Source organism: Micropterus dolomieu, linkage group LG17 (assembly GCF_021292245.1).
Source record: "Micropterus dolomieu isolate WLL.071019.BEF.003 ecotype Adirondacks linkage group LG17, ASM2129224v1, whole genome shotgun sequence".
NCBI lineage: Eukaryota > Metazoa > Chordata > Actinopteri > Centrarchiformes > Centrarchidae > Micropterus > Micropterus dolomieu.
In genome coordinates this window covers 18970391-18992496 of record NC_060166.1, presented here as the reverse complement: position 1 = coordinate 18992496, position 22106 = coordinate 18970391, and the positions used below count along the sequence as shown (strand labels likewise).

Here is a 22106-nt window from a genome sequence, read left to right as displayed (position 1 = left end):
ATGATCAAATCATGATCACAATGAGACTAACTGTTTGATTTTATTTTTGAAAGATTAAATAAAATGGAAGACACCAACTCTTCACTACATTAGAGATGCAAGACGCTCAAAAACCTTAAAGGCAGAAATTTGGTTTGTGCAATCATCAACAGCCTGGCCAATAATCGTCACATTCAAACTTTCAGATTGCTGAATCCAAGTGGAAATGTGTTTTTTCACCTTTATCCAAAAATGTCTCGAACGTTTTGCCTGAATGATGATTTAACTTAACAGACAGTAATTTAATATGTTTAACATGTTGCCCAGGCTACTAAATCCTACCACTGTTTCATCATCAGATGAAAGAGAGTCAACAAGATGCATGCTGTTAGCACCCCAATTCAGTTGTTTTCCCCACCCTTCCTGCAAAGTACTGATGAAGCAGACCTAACGAATACATCAACACTCATTTCAACCAGAGGAGAAACTAATGGAAAGTCCTGACCATACTGAAAATTCGCAGACCTTAAGGTCTCTGTGGCACAAGACCCGATTCTCATTCATTTCTCATTAATTTATCGGCTGTTTCTTTTCCAACTCTCACTTTTTCTCACAGTACATCAACTGCACACTTGATCATGCATAAATTCCAGGGCAGTCTTTGCCAAGTGTGGTGCGCACTCACACTCACACACACACACACACACACACACACACACACACACACACACTTTTCTGCCTGAGGTGTAGTGCAGCGGAGGTCAGCTGGTCTCAAGATAAACTGAAAGAGGAATCATGAATATTATCCTGAGCATGTGATGGCGTGTTAGTGCGTACGCTTGAGTGAGTGTGTGTGTGTGCACCTTACCGAGTGCGCGAGATCACAGTGAGATCACACACTTTGGGACGGCCCCTAAAAAGGCTCAGTGAGTAGGGGGATAATTGTGGACTATTGGCTGTGTGTAAAACGAGGTGGAAGGAGATTTGGTAGAGGGTTGGATGGAAGCTTAGAGGAATAGCAAGTTCCAAGATCCTGCAAGCTGCATTGTTTTTTAAAGTAACTTAATAGTTGTGTAAATTCAAGTTCCATAAAGAGTGTGTTGTTTTTCATTTACAAGTCTACTGCAGAAGCCATCTGTAGATCAAATTTGATTGAATGTGCAACCCTGTGTTTCCCTGCATGTAGCCTGCTATCTAGAAGTAACTTTTTGGCAGTGAATCTCCTCCTCTGTGCTCCTCACCTTGGCATCAGGTTCTGTTGTGTCCCTCTTTTCAGCAGGAGTTCACATTCCTACCGTGGGGAAGACTGGAGTTGCTGGCTTTTCATCATGAGGAGCCTGTATGCATCTGTATTTCTGCTGCAGCTCATTTGGACTTGCTTATGTCAATTCCCTCGCCCATGTGCCAACTCAGAAGGACTAAGGACCAAAGAGTGTTGCCCGGTGTGGGATGGGGACGGCTCAGCCTGCGGTGCCCTGTCAGGCCGTGGTTTCTGCACTGAGGTGGAGGTCTCAGATGAGCCCCATGGGCCCCAGTACCCCCACAGAGGTATAGATGACAGAGAGCGCTGGCCTTTAGCTTTCTTCAACCGGACTTGTCGTTGTGCTGGAAACTATGGAGGTTTTAATTGTGGAGAATGCAGGTTTGGTTACTGGGGATCAAACTGTGCTGAGTACAGGGAATCAGTGCGAAGGAACCTCCAGACCCTGCCAGCTGCGGAGCAACAGAAGTTTATCTCTTATCTGAACCTGGCCAAGAACACCATCAGTCGTGACTATGTGATCTCCACAGCAGTACGAGCAGAGATGGGTGAAAATGGTGAGAACCCCATGTTCTCTGACATCAACACCTACGACCTGTTTGTCTGGATGCACTACTATTCGTCCAGGGACGCCTTCTTGGGAGGACCAGGGAACGTATGGAGGGACATTGACTTTGCCCATGAATCTGCAGCATTTCTGCCATGGCACCGAGTTTTCCTGCTTTTCTGGGAGAATGAGATAAGGAAGCTGACGGGAGATTTTAACTTCACCATCCCCTACTGGGACTGGAGGGATGCCCAGTCATGCGAGGTGTGCACTGATGCTCTGTTGGGTGGACGCAGCCCCCTAAATCCTAACCTCATAAGCCCTGCTTCAGTCTTCTCCTCATGGAAGGTAAGAAAATGTCATTATGTCTCTCTGACTCTGAGTGTGTGTGTATCAGTGTAAGTGCCCATGTCTGAGTATGTGTAGATGTATGAGCAAATCTTTCTTGTCCATTATTAAAAGACGGAAAATTCCTTTCCCTGACAAACAAACAAAGCCTTATTGTATTTCCATTTTACTCTGCAGGCCTGTTGTTCTAAAGCTGGTTTAGCCTCTTAATCCAAAGAAATGAGAGATTTGGTTGGAAACACACAATTATTTAAGAATTCATCCTCAACTGATCCAGCCCAGTGAAAGTCCTTCCTTCCTAATTATTGCCGAGGCTTTGTATCCACATCCCAGTAAATGTATCTAAGACGGCAACTTTATTCAGAGAAAATCGCCTGAAATCTTGTTATAGTTTGTATCTTGTACTTCAAACACTTTCTCCTACTGGGTTTAACATCATTCCATTTGTCTTCACCAATATTTATCTGTGCTTACGCTCCAAAAGAAGTAACACACATCTGCCTGTTCAGGGTACATGTACTGTACATGTATGTACATTATGCAAACAGCAGATTATTATGTTGTCTACATTTACAGTGTTGCACATTGTCCCTCGTTCACAGTAAATAGATGTTCCTGTATGAGAGCCATTTCACTAAATCCATGATGACAGTACTTCACTGAATGTGTGTGTGTAGGTGATCTGCAGCCAGTCAGAGGAGTACAACATGCGAGAGGTATTGTGTAACGCTACTGGGGAGGGTCCACTGTTGCGTAACCCCGGCAACCATGATCCAAACCGCGTGCCACGAATCCCCACAACAGCTGATGTGGATTTCATTGTGGGCCTCCCCGAGTATGACACAGGACCCATGGACCGATTCGCCAATATGAGCTTTAGAAACACAATAGAGGGTAGGACTGGGCAAGACACACACACACACACACACACACACACACACACACACACACACATAGAATGTATTACTGAACTTTCATGCTTAACTAATGAATCTGAACCTAATCCTTGGTCTAATCTGTCTAATCGAGTGAATGAGTTTTGGCCCATTTAGTTTGTGCAGGGGTTGATATATAATTACGTGTGTGTCTGTGTGTGGACACTTTCACAGAGGAAATAGCATAAATAAAGACAAATACTTAATGTACACCTATTAATAGGTACACAAGCAGAAAAAAAAAGTGCACCCATGAAATTAAATCACCCCACTAAACATGCCAATTTCAATCTTTCACATGGGACTGAGTAATACATTTTTCTAGGTTCATAAAACGTGTTTTACTTTATCAATATCTTGTTGCTTGAGTCTAATGTTTTTGTCCACATTAGTGTCTAACTCATAGTTACCTTGAAGCATTTTCCACAAGCTTCACTTCTCAAAAAGAGCCAGCTCTACTTTAAATGACTGCTTCCACAGTCGGGGGCCTTCAGCTGGTCTTAAGCTCAATAAGTCCCTTGCTTGTCAGCATGCTAGACATCATCCATCTCAGATATATCAAAAGCATCTCAACGATGTAAGAAAGAGCACTTGAAACACCAGATGTGAGTACATCCAACCTATTGAACTATTATAACGTCACATATAGGTAAAATTATTCCTTTTTAACACAGTGTCACAAATATCTCTCAGTTTCTTGTTATCTTTCCTCTCATGTCGTTCTACATCCTCCCCTCATCTCCCCTCTGTCTTTCACTTCTCTTCCGTTCTGTAGGTTTTGCCGATCCAGAGACAGGTATGGCAGTGCCAGGCAAGAGCACCATGCACAACTCCTTGCATGTCTTCATGAACGGCTCCATGTCCTCAGTGCAGAGTTCAGCCAACGACCCCATATTCCTGGTGCACCATGCTTTCATTGACAGGTATGATAAAACACACAAATGGCTCTATCATTGACACACAGGAAAATAGCTTCAGGGTTTATACATGCTGGCTGTCACTTATTCATCTGGACGATTATTTCTGTTTATGGCAAATTCAAGAGTCTCTGGACCCATTTCAAAAAATAACCATTAAAAAAATAACCACAATTGTTGGTTTTTAAAGATGTACAAGTGAAAACTTCTGTTTGTGTTTCTCCTATGGTGATGATGGTGACTATGTCCACCTTTCTGATTTAGTATTTCTCCCTTTCTACTTTCTTCCTCCATTTCTTTATATATCTCTATCACCGTCATTTGATTGGTCAGTTCCTTTTCATCTTATCTCTCTGTTCATTTATTTTCTTCTCCAGTATCTTTGAGCGCTGGCTCAGGACCCACCAGCCTCTCAAGACAAGCTACCCACAGGCCAATGCAGCCATTGGCCATAATGATGGTTACTACATGGTGCCCTTCCTGCCTCTCTACAGAAACGGAGACTACTTCCTGTCCAGCAAAGTTCTAGGATTTGAGTATGCCTACCTGTTGGACCCTGGTCAGTACAGAACAACAAACATGTCCAGTAAATTAGTATTTCTACAACCTTTATGTCAAACTGTCTCATCTTGTGTATCTCCCCTACAGGCCAGAGGTTTGTTCAGGAGTTCCTGACGCCCTACCTCCAGCAGGCCCAGCAGATCTGGCAGTGGCTCCTGGGAGCCGGGATCCTCGGGGCGCTGATCGCTGCACTCGTTGCTGTGCTGCTAATTGTTGCAAGAAGAAAGTGGAAACGTAGCCAGAGGAAAAAGAGGGTGTCAAGCTACGGAGAGAGTCAGCCACTGCTGCAAAGCAGCTCAGAGGAAGGTTCATCTTCATATCAGACAACTCTGTAACACACACAGGTGCTGTACATACAGCTGTATATGAATGTACAAATATTAGGGACACGTAGTATTTTCATGAAGCAAATGAATGGGATGAATCTGGGTACAAGACTTCACTTGATACAGATTTCCCACAATAAATCTATTTAAAGTTTCTGTCTAACAGACAGTTGTGTTTGTTATCTTTGCCTCTGAAATCCTCACTGTTGAGACTTTCGCACCTCAATAATAAGGTGAAATGAATTTAATTTGTGGTGGTCATAACATTGAAAAATGCCAGCAACATGTCTTTACAGAAGCACTGTTACAGGTTTCACAGGTTTAGTATTTGAAGCAACAAAATACAAAATTTGTATTGGGGTTATTTGGGTAGTGACAGAAGACACGATGGTAGATGTCTCAGCAAATAATACTTCCCACTAGCACTGGGAATTAGGTGAATTAAACCTTCAAGGTTTGAGACAATTTAAATGGGATTATGGACAAGGAGCGGGAACCCAACATCAGGGAGATGTCCCTAACATTTTATACATTCATAGATACTTCTAGGAAATATTTTTGCGTGACACACAAACTGATATAATTCCAGAGCCATTAAATGTTCATTATTACAATGCAACACATGTCTGAGTAAAAAAAAAAGATTTAATCACTACACAGAGTAATTTCATGTGGGTATTTGAACTGTGACTCATGTCAGGTTAAAGCATTCACCTCAGAGTACATTCAGTGTCTATTTACACATGCTTCTCAGCAGTCAATGACAGCTGTGTGATGTGGATATTCCTTCCTTGGCCACAATGTTTGACTTTCCTTACTAACCTGAAACACAGATACATATTTTATTATTATTTCATTTTATGGTACTCTATTTGACTGTGATACTGTTAACAATTCACATACTGTAAGTAAATACTATATGCTTCCTAAAGTAAGAGCAGAGTTAAATAAAATTCAACTGAAATAACTATAGCTCAAGGAAAAGTTAGAATGAAAGGAAGTGTTTTAGGTAATTTAGATTCAGGCCAGGTTTGCTGTTCTGCAGCTGTCATGACTGCTAAGATTGTAAAAGTCATATTATTTATCTCCTCACACTGAATAAATCAGTGTCCAAACAAAATTACGTTCTCCCAAGTGACCTCTTTCCCTTCCTTAGTAAACATGCATTCATTCAGAATTTTTCAGAATAACTGAGAACAAAACTGCTTTCCTAGATGTTATTTGAATGTCAAGATTTCTCAGAAAAAGGGTCCCCATGTTAAAAAATACAGTATATGTATCCCTCTGTTGTGTATTTGTATTGGTCAAAATTGCCAAGTACGACCATTCACAGATTTCCCTCAGGTTACATATTTGTGTCTATTTGTGTGAAACCTTCCTCTATTAAAAAAATCACTGACCAAAACTCCAACTTGTGGTGGCAGAAATAGAAAATCTTTGTTAGTCACGGTCTATACTGCCTGTCTTTATAAAAGGTTTATGTGTCACATTATCACTGATAGGCCTAGAGTTGTTTTTGGTTGTCAGTCATCGTGTTTATGTTTTATGGCTAATCTGAATAACAACCATTAATAGCTTCACAAATTTAGAGATAGCTTAGTCAACAGATTACAGAACTAAAGTAGGTCGAGTTTAATGCAAGTAAACAGACGATGTCGTTTGTCAAAATAACATTGTTTCTTAAGTAGCCTATTAGCTTGACTATAAATTATATATGTGGTGGTGGTGGCGGCACAATGGATAAGACCCATGCCTTTGGTGTAAGAGACCTAGGTTCAATCCCCCCCACTGTGACCCATCCACCAATGTGTCCTTGAGCAAGTCGCTTTGGATAAAAGCTTCAGCTAAATGAATAAATGTAATATATTTACAGTAATAATGTGTTCCGTATAATAAATAGAATATAGTACTTATTTTACACTTTTCCTCCTTGTAAAAAAAGGACAACAAGAAAAAAAAAAAACCCATAAAGAGGCTGATTCTTTGCCAAAATCTGGAGTTTCCAGTTTGGACATTAAAAAAAAAAAAAAAGATAAATGCTAGGAATGCATCAAACTTACAAATAAATTGTTATTAATGCAGTGCCGCCATTATCTTCATTTCTTTTTATCAGTAACTTTGTTTTTCTAGAGATATGTAAAAAAAAAAAAAAAAAAAGAAAAAACCTCTTATTTTGTGTAGAAATTGACAAAGCCCTGCAGAAGGTTTTCACATAATATAAAATACATTTAAACAATATAAATACAATAAAAACCTTAAAATACTGGCTTGAGGTGTAGTGTAGGTTTGCTTTGCATAAAAACAGATATTTGATGCACATGCATAAACAGGGGACAGATAAGACAGAAAGAATCAAATTTCCGTTGCACTCCTTTCCTCTGTAAACAGACAAACGCCTCAGATTATGATGAGTGAGTCTCACAGACCAATCAAATGCTTAGTTTTTTCTCCCAGACTATACAAAATAATAGTTTTTTCTCTGAGGAGCGGCATTTGCCTTTAGGCTGTCAATGTTCCTTCTTCCTTGAGTTGGACATGCATACACAGTGCTAACCCATCTATAGAAGATAGACTTTGCTCTATATAACCTAAAATGTTTGATTGGTAGAGCTTGCTGGGTGCCAGTTTGGTGTCAAGTAAAGGTTAAGTGAAACATTTCTTAAATGTTTAGATCAAAAACAGTTTGTCTGGTCCCGGCATGATGGTTCAGCTCATATTGATTTCCCTCTTCCCTGTAATACATTATCTTCTTGTGCTTGTGGTCAGACTTTTTTTTCTTCTCACATTAGATGTGAGAAAACAAATTTGCTCCACAGAGGTGTGTCAGGACACATATGAATACCAACAGCTGTGGAAAAACAGAGCATCAGAATCTGAGCAGTGAGCTGGCCAGAGGTTGATTGGATCTGATGATGAAGTTGAAGCTCCTAGAGCCATCCGTTGGGGGTCAGACTGGTCTGTAGAGAGGAACAGGCCTACACATTAAGGTCTGGTCCTGCTGGGCCTTTTTAATCATGGGCAGGATGCATAAGAAATAATAATATAGTCAGTGAAGAGTCAAGAATTTCCATGTCAGTGTCAGTTGTTTGCTTATAGATATAAGTGTATAGAAATACAAGTAGCCAAGAGTAGCCTACAATTATCAGAGAAGTACTTCAAATAAGGAACGTTTGCCACAAATGTATGAAAATCCATCCATCTCAAAGTTGCTGTTTTTTTCCTCTGATGCCGAACTGTAGAGCCAGCTCTAATGTTCGATCAGCTGAAGGACTCTTTGTTGAATTCAAAGGTTGTTCCAGAGGATCGGGCTGAGTTACACAGTCTGTGGAGAGTTCTGGAGATGCCCTTTGGTCCACAGCAGAAAACCCCAACTTGCTTACTGACACCACAGAGAGAGAGAGAGAGAGAGAGAGAGAGAGAGAGAGAGAGAGAGAGAGAGAGAGAGAGAGAGAGAGAGAGAGAGAGAGAGAGAGAGAGAGAGAGACAGATTGTGGGATGCAGTCAATACTATGTAATAACACCGGCTTCTTACTCCACCCCTGGACATTCCTACTCTACTCACTGCCTATTGGTCTTCCCAATCTCATCAAACAATAACTTCCACCTGGGTCGACCAACCAGCAGCCTCGAGGCGAGTGGGCGGTACTTCTCCTCAGACATGCTCTGGAAAAGACAGTAGTAAAACATCCCAGTTTTTATTAAACCTGAAATGACTTATTTGTTTTGGCAGCGGAAACTTTGTACGTTCATGTGGCAAACTTATTAGCAAACAGGTGGATGTGTAAACAAATGTAAGACCAATTGTCACTCTCTTTTAGCTCTGTTTTTTTTTTGTCTCTACCAACTGTTGACTGGTAGAGACTGCTGTTGGCTGTTAGCTGCTAAATGCTCCACTATGTTCACCAGCTAGTCTCTTACTATGTCAGACAGCTGTTTAGTGCTGAGCAGATAGCATTTTAGATCTTTTTCACTGTTGCCTGCTGCAGCTGAAAATGTGGTTGTGAGGGGAAACCAAACAGTAACGTTGTGAGCCAGCCAGCTAAACAATGAGCTGAAACTGACTATAAAGCTCCATACAGCTGAGGGGATGTGCATCTGTGGTGGTCAATATATGAGATATTATTTCATATCTACTTTATTCGAGACATCTAACCAATGTAGCAGCAGATTGCACTTTTCATATAGAGCAGGTCTAGACATACTCTTTGTAAAATTATTTACAGAGACCCAATAATTCCCACTTTGAGCAAGCACTTGGCAACAACAGCAAGGGGAAAATACCCTTTAACCGGTAGATATCTATCTATATCTATAATATCAGATATCTATCTATATCTATAATACTATCTATAAAGTAAAAGCTCCCAGTCTGTCATGACAACAGGTTCTCCATCTTCGTCAGCCTCCAATTCCTCCCCCTTATCTTGCTTTCCCTTGCTAACCAACATATTGAAGCAGCTTGTGCTCTCTAGTTTGAGGGCCATTAAATGTTATCTACAGTGCAAAGCAAATTCAGGGACAGACCAGTGGAATTAAGTGAAAATACTGAGCTGCATCGGTTGTTTCAGCAAGTAAGCTACTGATATATTGAACCTCATCACAGCTTAAAATCAAGCTATTTCCCACAGGAAACATTATTGCCTACAAATACAATTTTATCCTTTATATTATTTATTTGATCATTTATAGCATTGTGTTTCTAAAGTTACTTATTTAGTCAATATTTTCATCAATACTTTGTGACTGACAACCCTATAAATTCACTTCATCACAAGTCATTTCCATAGGACATAGTACTGAGACAAAGGTCAGGCAAATAATCATTTCACTGTCTTTTTATGGTCAGCCAGTTAATCACGAGTTCCACGTTGATCCATTTTCACAGAGCAACTCTGACACGGGTCAGGGTTTTTCTGTAGAGGGGTAAGGCAACACCTGCCTTAACAAGAGCCTGTCTTACAATAAAGCTGGAATCCTCCTACATCAGGAACATGAAAATACATAAAAAATATTGACAAAATAACAAATACTCCACGACGTGCTTAGCAGATGGTTTTACAGCTTCATGTACAAACCAGTGAACCAACAACAAACTCTGAAAAGTGCCACTGTCTCCGTCAGGAAATGACAGGCGGGGATACTCACCACTATCCTAACGAGGAGCAGTTACCAAAAAATAAATGGCCAAAAAAAATACACATAGAGAGATAGTTTGATCTCAAGGATATTAGTCATTTTATAAACAATAGACTAAATACTAGCAGCTATTTATAGTGCGATTAAAGATATGCCCTTAGTAAGCATTTCTGTCACAGTGAGGTAAATATCTTCATTCTTCATCTGTCTTGAAATACAGTCATCCTTGTACAGATAAATAGTTTGCAGAAGTAAAAACTATTGTATAGTTTCATTCATGGTCTCGAACAGTTGTATATTATAAATGTATTGAAATATATTTCAGAGTACAGAGGAGCTCTCTCTGTAATATACTGCCCTCTAGTGGGTCAGGTTTTTAAAGACAATGGATCAACGAAGACATGGAGAAGGGTCCGGTTGCAGACTGTGACTTAAAGGGCGTGGCGTGAGCGTGGGTCTCGGTGTAGGTCAAAGTTCATCAGACTACAGAAGGCGGGATTTGAAGTAGAAGATGGTAACATAAAATAATGGCGCAGCAGAAGCAGCAGGTAGGTAATCACAGCTCAGTGCAGCAAAATATGAACTTATGATATTAACAGACAAATACGTAAAACAAAATGTTTAATAAAAGTTATTAATTTCAGCTTTTTAACATTGTTAATCTAAATAATCATATGTTTAGTTTTATATTTTTATTAAGATCCTTACCTACATTTTTTTATTGTTCTGTGTTTTCTTTTAAATCTTTATTGTATTGTGGTATTTTATTCTGTTTTACTCATTTTATATGTAACATTTGTGGACATCCTCAATAAACAGATGTACCAATCATGCTGGTTGTGTTATTGTCTTTGGTTTTCTATAATAGGACCCTCTTGAAAATGAGATGATGCATCTCAAGAGGCAATAAATTTTTTTAGAGCTTTAAAAATGTTTGTTTATGTAATATAAATGGAAGTTAATATTAATATCTTTTAATGTTAATAGAACTATTGAAAAAGAAAAAGTAATTAATATTGCACTACTTAGCACACTACACTTTTCTTCTGCTGAAGCCATCCTGTTGTTGATTACACTTCCCTGTGTATTTGTATAATATTGTGTTGTAAATGAAGTCTTTCTTTAAATCACGGGCTTCTGTCAACTCAGAACTACAATGTCCACACATGCGTGGTACAAATTGGGTGGGAATAAGTACGCGCATGTGCAGAACAGACCATACAGAAAGGTGCGACGGCTACAGCCAATCATTACAGACTGTACCGCGAGGGGGCGTGGCGTGGCGTGGTGTGAGCATGAGCGGTGCTACCGTCCGCAGCCGGACCTCATTGAAGACATGAATGGGTGGACATCCAATGAAAGATGAAACATTAGATTGTGTGTGCATGTGTGTCACACCTACCTGCAGGTTGTCTGTCTGACTGACGTACAGTTTCAGATTAAAGTAGTCGGGTCTGTTTTCCTGCCAAAGCTAAATGACAAACAGAAATGGAAATTTCAGTGCTTTGTGGTGCTGTGATGAATTTAATCAAATTCAACAAAGCGAAATTTATGATGAATGCAACATTTATTCTGAACAGTAGGTTTCTTTGAAATACAAGAGGTAAAATTAATAACAGCCACAAGATGGCGATAAATACAATTAACCTGAAACTGATAATAGTCTGTTTGTCCAGGTCCTGACATTTCATTGCTCTCATTCAACTTAAATCTCTGCAAAAACCTAAATTGTTCAATTGGCTCCCTAGGGCATGTATGCCCTGCTCTGCCGACTGTTTCATAATGCCTATAAAGATGTTCTTTGCAAAAACACACGCACAAAAAAACAAACCAGTGACAGTAAACTTGGAATTGGAGCTATGCAGCGGTTGATACCATTACCTCGTAACTGTTTTTATTTGATCAATCTATATTTCTACACAAACTCTGCTTTAGTGTGATGAGACTTTAAAAGCACAGGTGCCACAGTAATAACTCCTCTGCTCATCTGCAGTCATTTATGCTTTCAACCTCTGACCTTCTTCCCCTTAACACCCCAAAAACTTTCTTTAATCTGACTGACAGCACACATGGTGGAAATCCCCAACAGCCTGTGGCTAGTGGACTCTCTTAATTGATCAAACGGCACATTTTCTGAATGATCCGTAAAAGCAGGGGCAAGCACAGACAATTTGAGGGGCAGTGGCTCAGTTCAAAAAAGCCAAATTACTACTTAAGTCCATTCAGAAAGGGAATCTTTCCCAATGCTGACATTCAAGGTATCATAAACACTGGATGCTGGTCAAGCAACTACCAAACTTTGATTATGAACCATAGCTGAATTCCCTGATGTTTTAGTTATATAACCTTGTCCTGACCTTGTGATACACAGCACACAGCAGCTCAGCAAACCAGTAGAAGGACTGGAGCTCCCTGCAGACCCACACAAAATACAACCTCTGCAACCTGAAACCCGTCCAGCCGTCACTGGATGTATAGCAGGAAGAAAGAAAGAAAGAAACATACAAATCCTCAATGCTCAAATTGTTCATCATTTGTCATTTTTGAATTTTTTCTCATTACTCACAGCAGAGCATGCAGGACACAGGCGAACGGTGTGACTCCGATTCCACCCGCAACACAAAGACTAACGTCATAGTTAAACACTTCCTCTGATGGACTTCCAAAGGGACCATCCACGTAAAGCCTGAACATACAATGCGAACAAAAATACAAAAGATTATTAGACAATTAACCAAGAAATATACACACATATATTTATACTTTCCACTCAGGGTCAAGCAAACATAAGCAGATAAACATCCTGCACAGAAAATCCCACAGTCTGGGAGCAGCTTGTGTGTGTGTGTGTGTGTGTGTGTGTGTGCGCGCGTGTGTGTGTGTGTGACAGTAATCCCCCGAACACACACAGCCATCATCTCTACAACAGCTGCTCAAACACTTGTGTCATTAAGAAATCACACACACACAGATACAAAATCGCCAAGCACAGTCAAACCTTCCTTCACCCAAACAAACTCAGGCAGTCCCAGACATGAAATTTAAAACTCAGCCCAGAAAACACTTGGTAATGCTACGGCATCCTTTACACGCCCCAACACTCACCACCAGGTGAGGCTTGGCTCAGCATTACTGTCACATAATCACAAGCACTGTGATCTCAGTAACACTTCTGTAAACTTTTATTCATGTCCAAAAACTTTGTGGAAAAAGTTCAATCATCATTGAAAAGTCATTTTTTTCACTTTTGATGTAGCTTGGCAAGCAGGTTACTCATTTTCAGTGTTTGTGCTAAGCTAGGTCAAACACGTTTTGAACTTATTTCCATACTGAACACACAGAGATGAAACTGGTATCAATGTTGCAGATATTGCATATTTTCGAAAATGTTTCCCTTGGAAACAAAATAAAAGCATTTTGGGGTGGTTAAGTGTTGAGTAATACCACCTACACTAGTCTTATACACATTTATAAAAATAAAGATGTCGTAAATAGGCAGTACTTTCAACTGCTTTTACTGATTATCTTGATTTGTTTAAATTGCACAAATTATCCTGATTTGTGCTATTTAGTATTAGCGACTCTTAATTTTTTTTAAATAAGCATGTACCCTGGTTGCAGTATACCAGTAACTGGAAATTAACCCTAACCCTTCTAATAACCATTAGTGGGAATTGTTATACAATGGGGGGTTAGATGGTTTGTTTAGCTCTGGTTTACTGTCACAAAACAAACTCTCGTTGCCTCCAACCCAACATCTCCCTTCATCTCTCACCTATCTCTCTCTCACACAGAGCAGGAAGAGCACAGAGTCAGAGGTCAGGAGGTCAAAACCTCTCACCCCTCTGTGATTCTGAGCCTTCATGAGAAATCAAGTCAGCCACATCACACACACACCCACAAACACAGAAACGTACTTGGGGTATCTCCTCTGATGCACCATGGGAAGGATCTCCAAGTCTATCCTTGGTTCAGGAAGTAACAGCTGTGTGAACCGCTCTGAGGAGAGGAGAGGAGAGGAGAATAGCTTTGTAATTTCACATTATTTTATACACTGATCTAACTCTAAGAATGGACAGGTCATAAAGATGTGAATGCAAACACCGGTGCATATATTGTCATATTGAGAGGTGTCCATATATTCCAATTCAATGTTTCCCATTGTTTCCATACAACATGTGGTCATGGCACATTAAGGGGCCAACACAAACAAACCGACTTCTCTTCCTGTGTCCTGAAAGCATGTGCGCGTGTACAGTAGGAACTGGAAATGAGTGTACATGTTCTTGCAGGCTCCCAAAGGCCACAGCTTCCTCTAGAAGGGAGTCACATTTTTTGGGAAATCTTTCTCTGACATACTGTATGTGCATATAAAGTGTTTGTGCCTTTAACACAGTTTGCCATGTTTTTCCGTCATCCGACATCCAAAAAACATCTACTGATTCCATCCAGTTTTCTATCTTTTCCATTTAGCTGAAACCCAAAAGCAGCACTATATGTTAATAAACTGTGTACTGTGTGTGTTTACTGTATTTGTTTATTTGATAGGGACAGAGCATGTTAATGAACATCAGTATAAAAATACAAGATGTAAACATGCTAGAGTTTAGCAAGAAAGCTAATTCACACCCATAGTCCCAAGGCCCAACGTTTATGTGTGTGTGCACACATAATACAGTTTTCCAATCAGACAATAAAACTGTGGGAACCAATGATATCCTCAAGGTAAAGAAGAAGTCACACGCACATACACAAGAAAAGAATACAAATTTACACAAATGATGAGACGGAATGGGAGTTTTTAGGAAATGTATCCTCCCCAGAGAAGAGAGGGAATGAAGAGGACAAAACAAAATTACCTCCGTCCTGTCAACTCTGATAAAGAGCAGAAAGCGTGTGTCCTTTTATCTGTGTATATTTGCACATGTAAGGCTGTGTAAGTTGTGTGTGTGTGTGTGTGTGTTTGTGTGTGAGCACCCACCAGTCCAGTCTCCCAAAACTCTGAGATGGATGCCAAAAGTTTCCTTGTTCTCTGTGGGACACTGCGAGGAGTTAGAGAGCAGACAGTGAGTCACACACCCACACACACACAGAGCAGACATACACACATACACACACTCTCAGTTGTTGTACACACACTCACAAACATGTACAGCTAACACAAAGACACTGACACACACACAACCCAGTGCACATATACAGTACATAGCTAAACACACACACACACACACACACAGCCTTCCTGTTGGCAGACGCCTTTATTAGCCTCAGGGGTCTGTCTGCTCTCTGTCAGTGTGATTCACTGCCGTCCTTCTCAAAGCTCCGTAACACACTACGCACAAGCATGCACGTAATGTAGCATGTGAGTCTCAGTGAGGAAGTGGGTGTGTGTGTGTGTGTGCGTGTGTGTGTGTGCATGTGTGTCCATATCTATATGCTGTCTAAGCAGAAAGTTTTTTCTTTGTCTTCTCCTTCTGTCTCTACACTAGATCTGACAACATCATGTATAGACGTGTGTGTGTGTGTACTTGCATTGTGTCATGAGTGACAAATGTGTTGCAGGAAGTCTTACTGTTGTTAGTGTGAAGGGATGGTTCTCAAATGAAGAGACACCTGGACAGTTCAGAACAACATACTGAGAAAGAAAAGGACGAGGAGAGATGGAGAGACAGCAGGATGACAGAGGGAAAGAGGGGAAGAAAGAGAGGATTAGAGCGGGGGCATGTGGAGAGAAAAAAGGGGGAGAAACAACAGTGCAAGCATCAGATGAACCTTTCAACTAAAGAAACAAACCATCTTCACTTACTGCAGTGGATTTTATATTCTCCTTAAACATCATATGATTAAAAAAATTAAGTGCACAAAAACAAAATGTTTGGCGATTAAGGCATGTTGTGTCTTCTTACTTGTCCAGGACGAGCTTTGAAGTGCTTCTTCAGCATGCGCAACTCGATGACTTCACAGGGGTGCCTGATGACTGTCACTATAGTAACAGGGTCACTGCTCCGGATGTAGCGGTAGAAACGCTCAGCACAGTAAAGACAGAGAGGACCGGACACCCAAAGCCATGTCTAAAATAGACAGGGAGAAACACAATGCAGCACTGATGAAACCAGAACTAAATTTGTTATCACACTGAGACTTTCTATCATTATGTTAACAGTGAATCAAACAAATAGGTAATAGAAGCACTTCAAATGGACAGTTTGATGTCATGTTTGTTTCCCCATTGGGCGGTGATGTCATTGTTTTCAGAGATCTCAGCACTTTAGTGAGTAAATGGTTGAAGTAACTGATGCCCATAGCTACAAAATAAAAGTTGTAATAAAAGGTCGTTTTTCTCTAAGGCTGGACAATGCTTCTCAATCTGCACATATGTGAACGTGCTGTTAGTTTCGGTTACCCATAAGACACTTCTCTGCACAAATCTGTAAAGAGGTTGACATGTATAATTTCCACTCACAGCATTCGTGAATCATATCTAGGTAAAGGTGGATTCTTGTCTCTTCTTCTACAAGCAGCTTAAAGTTGGTAATGATAAACTTCTAAGTCACGTTAACAAAATATTTCAGCACATCAGCTTCTGCCGAGGTTATATTATGCCACATTCACTCCATTTTGGAAGGGAAAACCTCAGTTTATCCACACTTGGAAGCGTTCACCCTCTTTCTTGCCTTACAGTCACAACAGATAACTGAAAATTATTAAAGTTATTAAAATTATTTATTGTGTTACATATTTTAAATAAAAATACACATAAACAGATTCTTTTTAATTAGCTAAACTGATTGCTGATGTAAATGCCAAGTGAACAGTTATCAGAAATCCCTACTCAAAGTACAACTAGGACTGAATGTTACAATGAGATGTAAATGAGAAAAAAACATTTCTGGTGATCAGTTTTCTAAGTCTGATCCAAATTGTCTTCTCTCCTATGTTTTTAACTGAAGAACAGTTGGATAAAAAGGTTGTATCAGGATAATCTTTCCAAGTTCCTTAAAGGTTCAGTGTGTAATACTTCTGAGGATTAACTGACAGAAATGCAATATAATATAAATAACTATGTTTTCAGTGGTGTGTAAAGACCTTGCATAATAAACCATTATGTTTTTATTACCTTAGAATGAGCCATTTTTATCTACATAACCGCGGGCACCCCCTCATATGGACATCACAGTATTTTGACGTCATGTTTCTATAATAGCCAACAACGGACAAACAGCGCTACAGAGCGCGTTTCGTCATCACAGCTTCTTCTTCTGCTTGTATAATTCCGGCAGTGTAGACGCCATCACTACATTAAATGTGTCCATAAACTAAGAAGAGGAAATAATAATAACAATAATAAAAACAGTCTCTGAGTAGTCCTCTGGTTTATTAGAAGTAAGAAGAGAAGTGACATTTAGACAAATGAACAAGCACACGTGTTATTTAGCACGAGAGCTGACAACCTGTGGATCTTTAGCCAGAGGAGTCGGGACAAATGCAGACAGCTAACGGCAAAAAATCACTTACATAATCTGTGTGGATTTTCCCAGATGGAAGGTTTTAATGTGGGACAGATGTTTTCAAAGTGCAGCTGAAGTTGTCGTTGTTTTGTCGGACTTTAGCGATGCAAATGAAAACTGTTGTTTGATAGCTTTAGCTAGAAGCTGGCCATAATCACAGAGAGCCGTGGTGTGTTTCCTATGTCAGTGTCTTATCTTGTTGGATTTATTTCATGTAGCCTTGTTGTTCTCCAGAGCTGTGGTTTGGATTTTCTGGTTACGTTAGCGAGACAATCAGCTGATCAGTAACTAAAACTAACACTAAAACATTAGCATGGAAGCATCAGCCAGCTAAACTTTTACTGCTCTGGTAGAAGAAACATGTAGTTGGATTAATTTCACGTAGTCACTCTCTCTCTCTCCAGCGCTCTGTTTTGTCTTTGTCAGTTACGTTTGTGAGACAATCAGCTGATCACTATTTGGCAATAAAACGTACCTTCCAGCATCTAAGCTCAGATCAGCCAGCTAAACTTTTACTGCCCTGGTAGAAAAAACATGTTGTTGGATTGTAATTTAATGTAGTTACTCTACAGCGCTCTGTTATGGCTTTGCAAGGTGGACAGAAATGTGCCCTTACCTTCCAGAGACAAACCACTGATGAATATTATTGGCAATAAAACGGTAACAACATGGAAGCTCAGATCAGCAGCTAAACTTCTGTTGAATACTGCCCTGGTGGAAAACACTTATTTTTTTTACTGCTAATAGTGACACATAACATGACCATGTGCCTGTCAAGTGACCAATAATGAATATTTTCCGAATTTGCATTAAAAAATATAGTGCTTCGCCACTGTGCACACAAATGTGTAATTTGTACTTTCACATGCTAAACGCCCATTAAAAACATTGCACCGTTTTACCACAAGCAGAAATGATGGCTGTCCGTACTACTTTGTGTTTCTGTTATATTTTAAAAAATAAAAAAAAACATTTTGGTAAGATTTGCAGATTGCTTATCTAATAAATTAAACAAAGTGAGAGGAGCCTTGATCCTCACCTGACAATGCATTTGTAAATTTCACATATTATGTGGTTTATAATGGACTGTGGTGCAGAAACAGTGAGCGTTACATTTTCCTGTTATCTGTCAGTGGCCATACTTGATACACTAGATGTGACAGTGTTTTTGAGATGTGAGAGGTCATTTTCTTTGGTGATGTTAGTCCAGATGAGCCAACCCTCCCAAGCTGTATTACAGGAGTATGAGACATCATGTAGCACTTAATTTCTTGATGTGGCTGTTGTTTATTAATGAACAATTAACAATAATATTCATAAAAACATATGCTTTTACTGAATAATTAAGTAAATATAATTTCTTAATATATCTATCTAAAGAAACCTCATTTCTTGACTGGCAACTCTCTACTATCTCAAAGAGGATATCCGTTATCCTGTCTCAGGCACCGTAGCTATACAACTTGCTTGGATAGGGGAGGGGGTTGCAATTCGCAACTCTCACCACTAGATGTCACTAAAACTTACACACTGTAACTTTAATTCCTTAAAAAAAAGTGTTTGTTGTTGTAATATTCATTTTGGCCACAAGAGCTGAAGGGCAGCACTAATCCCATGTTTTAAATAGAACTAAAAGCGTTCATGTTTTCTTCCAGATGAGTTTTAATTTTTCCAAGAGCACTAAACACAAGGCACATTTATTGTGTGTTGTTGTAACGTTTCTTCCATGGCTTTTTATTGGCTACAAATGTGAACATTTATGATTTTAGTCCATAGTCCTATAACATGGGGTTGTGGTGCACTTCAGCCTTATGTTGTCGAAATGAGAATTACAACAACAAAAATGTTCTGCCAAAACTTGTTTTCACAAGTTATTCTGGCAAAACTTTTTTTTTCTGTATCTACCTGTGTCACAAATGTTAAAGAATTTAGACAGATCATTTTGTCTCACTTCCCTTTCAGGGTTCCTGTATACTTACAGTCTGTGCGTTATGAAAAGAGTGCATTTGCCATACAAAGTGGACATGTGAAGTGAGAGGGCCACATTTGCAAACATGCAAAAAAAGTTGGACCAAGCAAATAGACTTGTAAAAGCCTGCCATAAAATCAGCTAAGGTTTACAGAATATATATATAATACATATTATAATAATTAGCCTATTATATTTATATATTGTACATATTTACTAAAGGGGACAGAACGTTTGCTGTCAGGGCCCCGAGGCTCTGGAACAGCCTGCCCGAGGAAATCAGGTCGGCTGAGTCAGTGAACTCTTTTAAGTCCCTTCTTAAAACATACTTTTATAGGAGAGCTTTTCCCGATCTTATTTGACTTTATTTTATCCCTTTTATTTTATTGTATTTTACTAATTTTATATTTATCTGTATTTTAGTCTTTTCAATGTTTTCATGCTTTTATCTTGTATTGTTTTTGTATTACTGTCTCTTTATTGTCTTTACACTTGTTAAAGCACTTTGTAACTTGTTTTTGAAAAGTGCTCTACAAATAAAGATTATTATTATTATATTATTATTTGTTGTTAGAGTATTTTTTATAGTCTCTCTTTCATATTGATTGTAATTTTTCTGCTCTCTATATTCATACTGAAAATCAAGATCAAGCTCGTGTTTGCCCTTCTGCTCCACAGGAGGTTTCTGTCCTACACGAGCTTGCCTTAGGACACCTGTTGCTGTCTATCTATGCTTTCTATTTCTCCCAACATGTTTCTGGAAAATACAAGAGGGCTTTGAATCAAACTCTCTCTATCTTTCTATCACAGTGTGTGGTGTTTCTGTTTCTTTCTGTTGGCAGTTAGCTGTAGCTGACTAATTGCTTACAGCGCCCATAAAGCCTGCAGAGCACAATCGGGTTTAAGGGCTGATTTTATGGAACCAGCTCATTGCTTAACGACCATGTGCAAACACATAATCACACCTGCAGGAAGAAACACACAAACACAGGCCTTGATGTAGAAAGAGGATGCTTGCCCCTCCCTTACAAGCACTACACCTCTAATAAACAGGACCCTCCCACACAGAACTCCCTCCAACACTTCCCAAATACTCAACACACATGCGCAACACTTAAAGACTCACTACAACACAGACACACACCTACGGGCACTTCCTTCCTACAACCCAAACATGCACACAAATAAAGGTAAATGTCAAGATGCATGAAATAGACGTGCACCGCCCACACACACACACACACACCTGGGGGTAGTGTGGCTGGAATTGAGCCTCCTCGCTGCATCTCCTTTCATCATCCTCACCCTGCTCCAGCTCCTCAAATTGCCGCTCTGTGCTACTCTGATTTGCTCTGATGCAGCCAGGAGGGTGGGCCTCTATGTTGGTCTGATACTTCAGAGCTCCCCTGACAAAAGACAAGAATGTTGTTAGCTTAGTTATTTTATTGTAACTTTTAGGATTGCTGAGGTATGGTTATTGAAAAGGCCATAAAGACACATCCAAGTACATACAGTGAGGAAAATAAGTATTTGAACACCCTGCTTTTTTGCAAGTTCTCCCACTTAGAAATCATGGAGGGGTCTGAAACTGTCATCGTAGGTGCATGTCCACTGTGAGAGACATAATCTAAAAAAAAAAAAATTCCAGAAGTCACAATGTGTGATTTTTTAACTATTTATTTGTATGATACAGCTGCAAATAAGTATTTGAACACCTGAGAAAATCAATGTTAATATTTGGTACAGTAGCCTTTGTTTGCAATTACAGAGGTCAAACGTTTTTCACCAGGTTTGCACACACTGCAGGAGGGATTTTGGCCCACTCCTCCACACAGATCTTCTCTAGATCAGTCAGGTTTCTGGGCTGTCGCTCAGAAACACGGAGTTTGAGCTCCCTCCAAAGATTCTCTATTGGGTTTAGGTCTGGAGACTGGCTAGGCCACGCCAGAACCTTGATATGCTTCTTACAGAGCCACTCCTTGGTTATCCTGGCTGTGTGCTTCGGGTCATTGTCATGTTGGAAGACCCAGCCTCCACCCATCTTCAATGCTCTAACTGAGGGAAGGAGGTTGTTCCCCAAAATCTCGCAATACATGGCCCCGGTCATCCTCTCCTTAATACAGTGCAGTCGCCCTGTCCCATGTGCAGAAAAACACCCCCAAAGCATGATGCTACCACCCCCATGCTTCACAGTAGGGATGGTGTTCTTGGGACGGTACTCATCATTCTTCTTCCTCCAAACACGGTTAGTGGAATTATGACCAAAAAGTTCTATTTTGGTCTCATCTGACCACATGACTTTCTCCCATGACTCCTCTGGATCATTGGCAAACTGAAGACGGGCCTTTACATGTGCTGGTTTAAGCAGGGGAACCTTCCGTGCCATGCATGATTTCAAACCATGACGTCTTAGTGTATTACCAACAGTAACCTTGGAAACGGTGGTCCCAGCTCTTTTCAGGTCATTGACCAGCTCCTCCCGTGTAGTTCTGGCCTGATTTCTCACCTTTCTTAAGATCATTGAGACCCCACGAGGTGAGATCTTGCATGAAGCCCCAGTCCGAGGGAGATTGACAGTCATGTTTAGCTTCTTCCATTTTCTAATGATTGCTCCAACAG

The 22106-nt window shown here is 40.0% G+C and overlaps 2 protein-coding genes across 5 annotated transcripts in view; one reads left to right on the top strand and one right to left on the bottom strand.

The window, feature by feature from the left end:
* Positions 1-1307: 1307 nt before the first annotated feature.
* On the top strand, positions 1308-4883 carry tyr (tyrosinase). The gene is made up of 5 exons (XM_046074013.1): positions 1308-2135; positions 2813-3029; positions 3846-3993; positions 4365-4546; positions 4636-4883. The coding sequence occupies exons 1-5, from the start codon at positions 1308-1310 to the stop codon at positions 4881-4883; spliced, it is 1623 nt and encodes a 540-aa protein (XP_045929969.1).
* Positions 4884-7862: 2979 nt separating this feature from the next.
* Positions 7863-22106, bottom strand: part of LOC123986672 (NADPH oxidase 4) — a 32943-nt gene continuing 18699 nt past the window's right edge. For 3 of the 4 annotated variants that reach the window (XM_046075061.1, XM_046075062.1, XM_046075060.1), the window contains 10 exons: positions 20734-20893; positions 15917-16081; positions 15583-15645; positions 14992-15052; positions 13928-14009; positions 12577-12696; positions 12368-12476; positions 11413-11481; positions 8437-8537; positions 7863-8253 (listed from right to left, as the gene is read on the bottom strand). In XM_046075061.1, the coding sequence (XP_045931017.1) occupies positions 8133-8253; positions 8437-8537; positions 11413-11481; positions 12368-12476; positions 12577-12696; positions 13928-14009; positions 14992-15052; positions 15583-15645; positions 15917-16081; positions 20734-20893 (1051 nt within the window). In that variant the 3' untranslated portion in view covers positions 7863-8132. The remainder of the gene's footprint in view (positions 8254-8436; positions 8538-11412; positions 11482-12367; positions 12477-12576; positions 12697-13927; positions 14010-14991; positions 15053-15582; positions 15646-15916; positions 16082-20733; positions 20894-22106) is intronic. The other variant, XM_046075063.1, reaches the window with a different exon arrangement.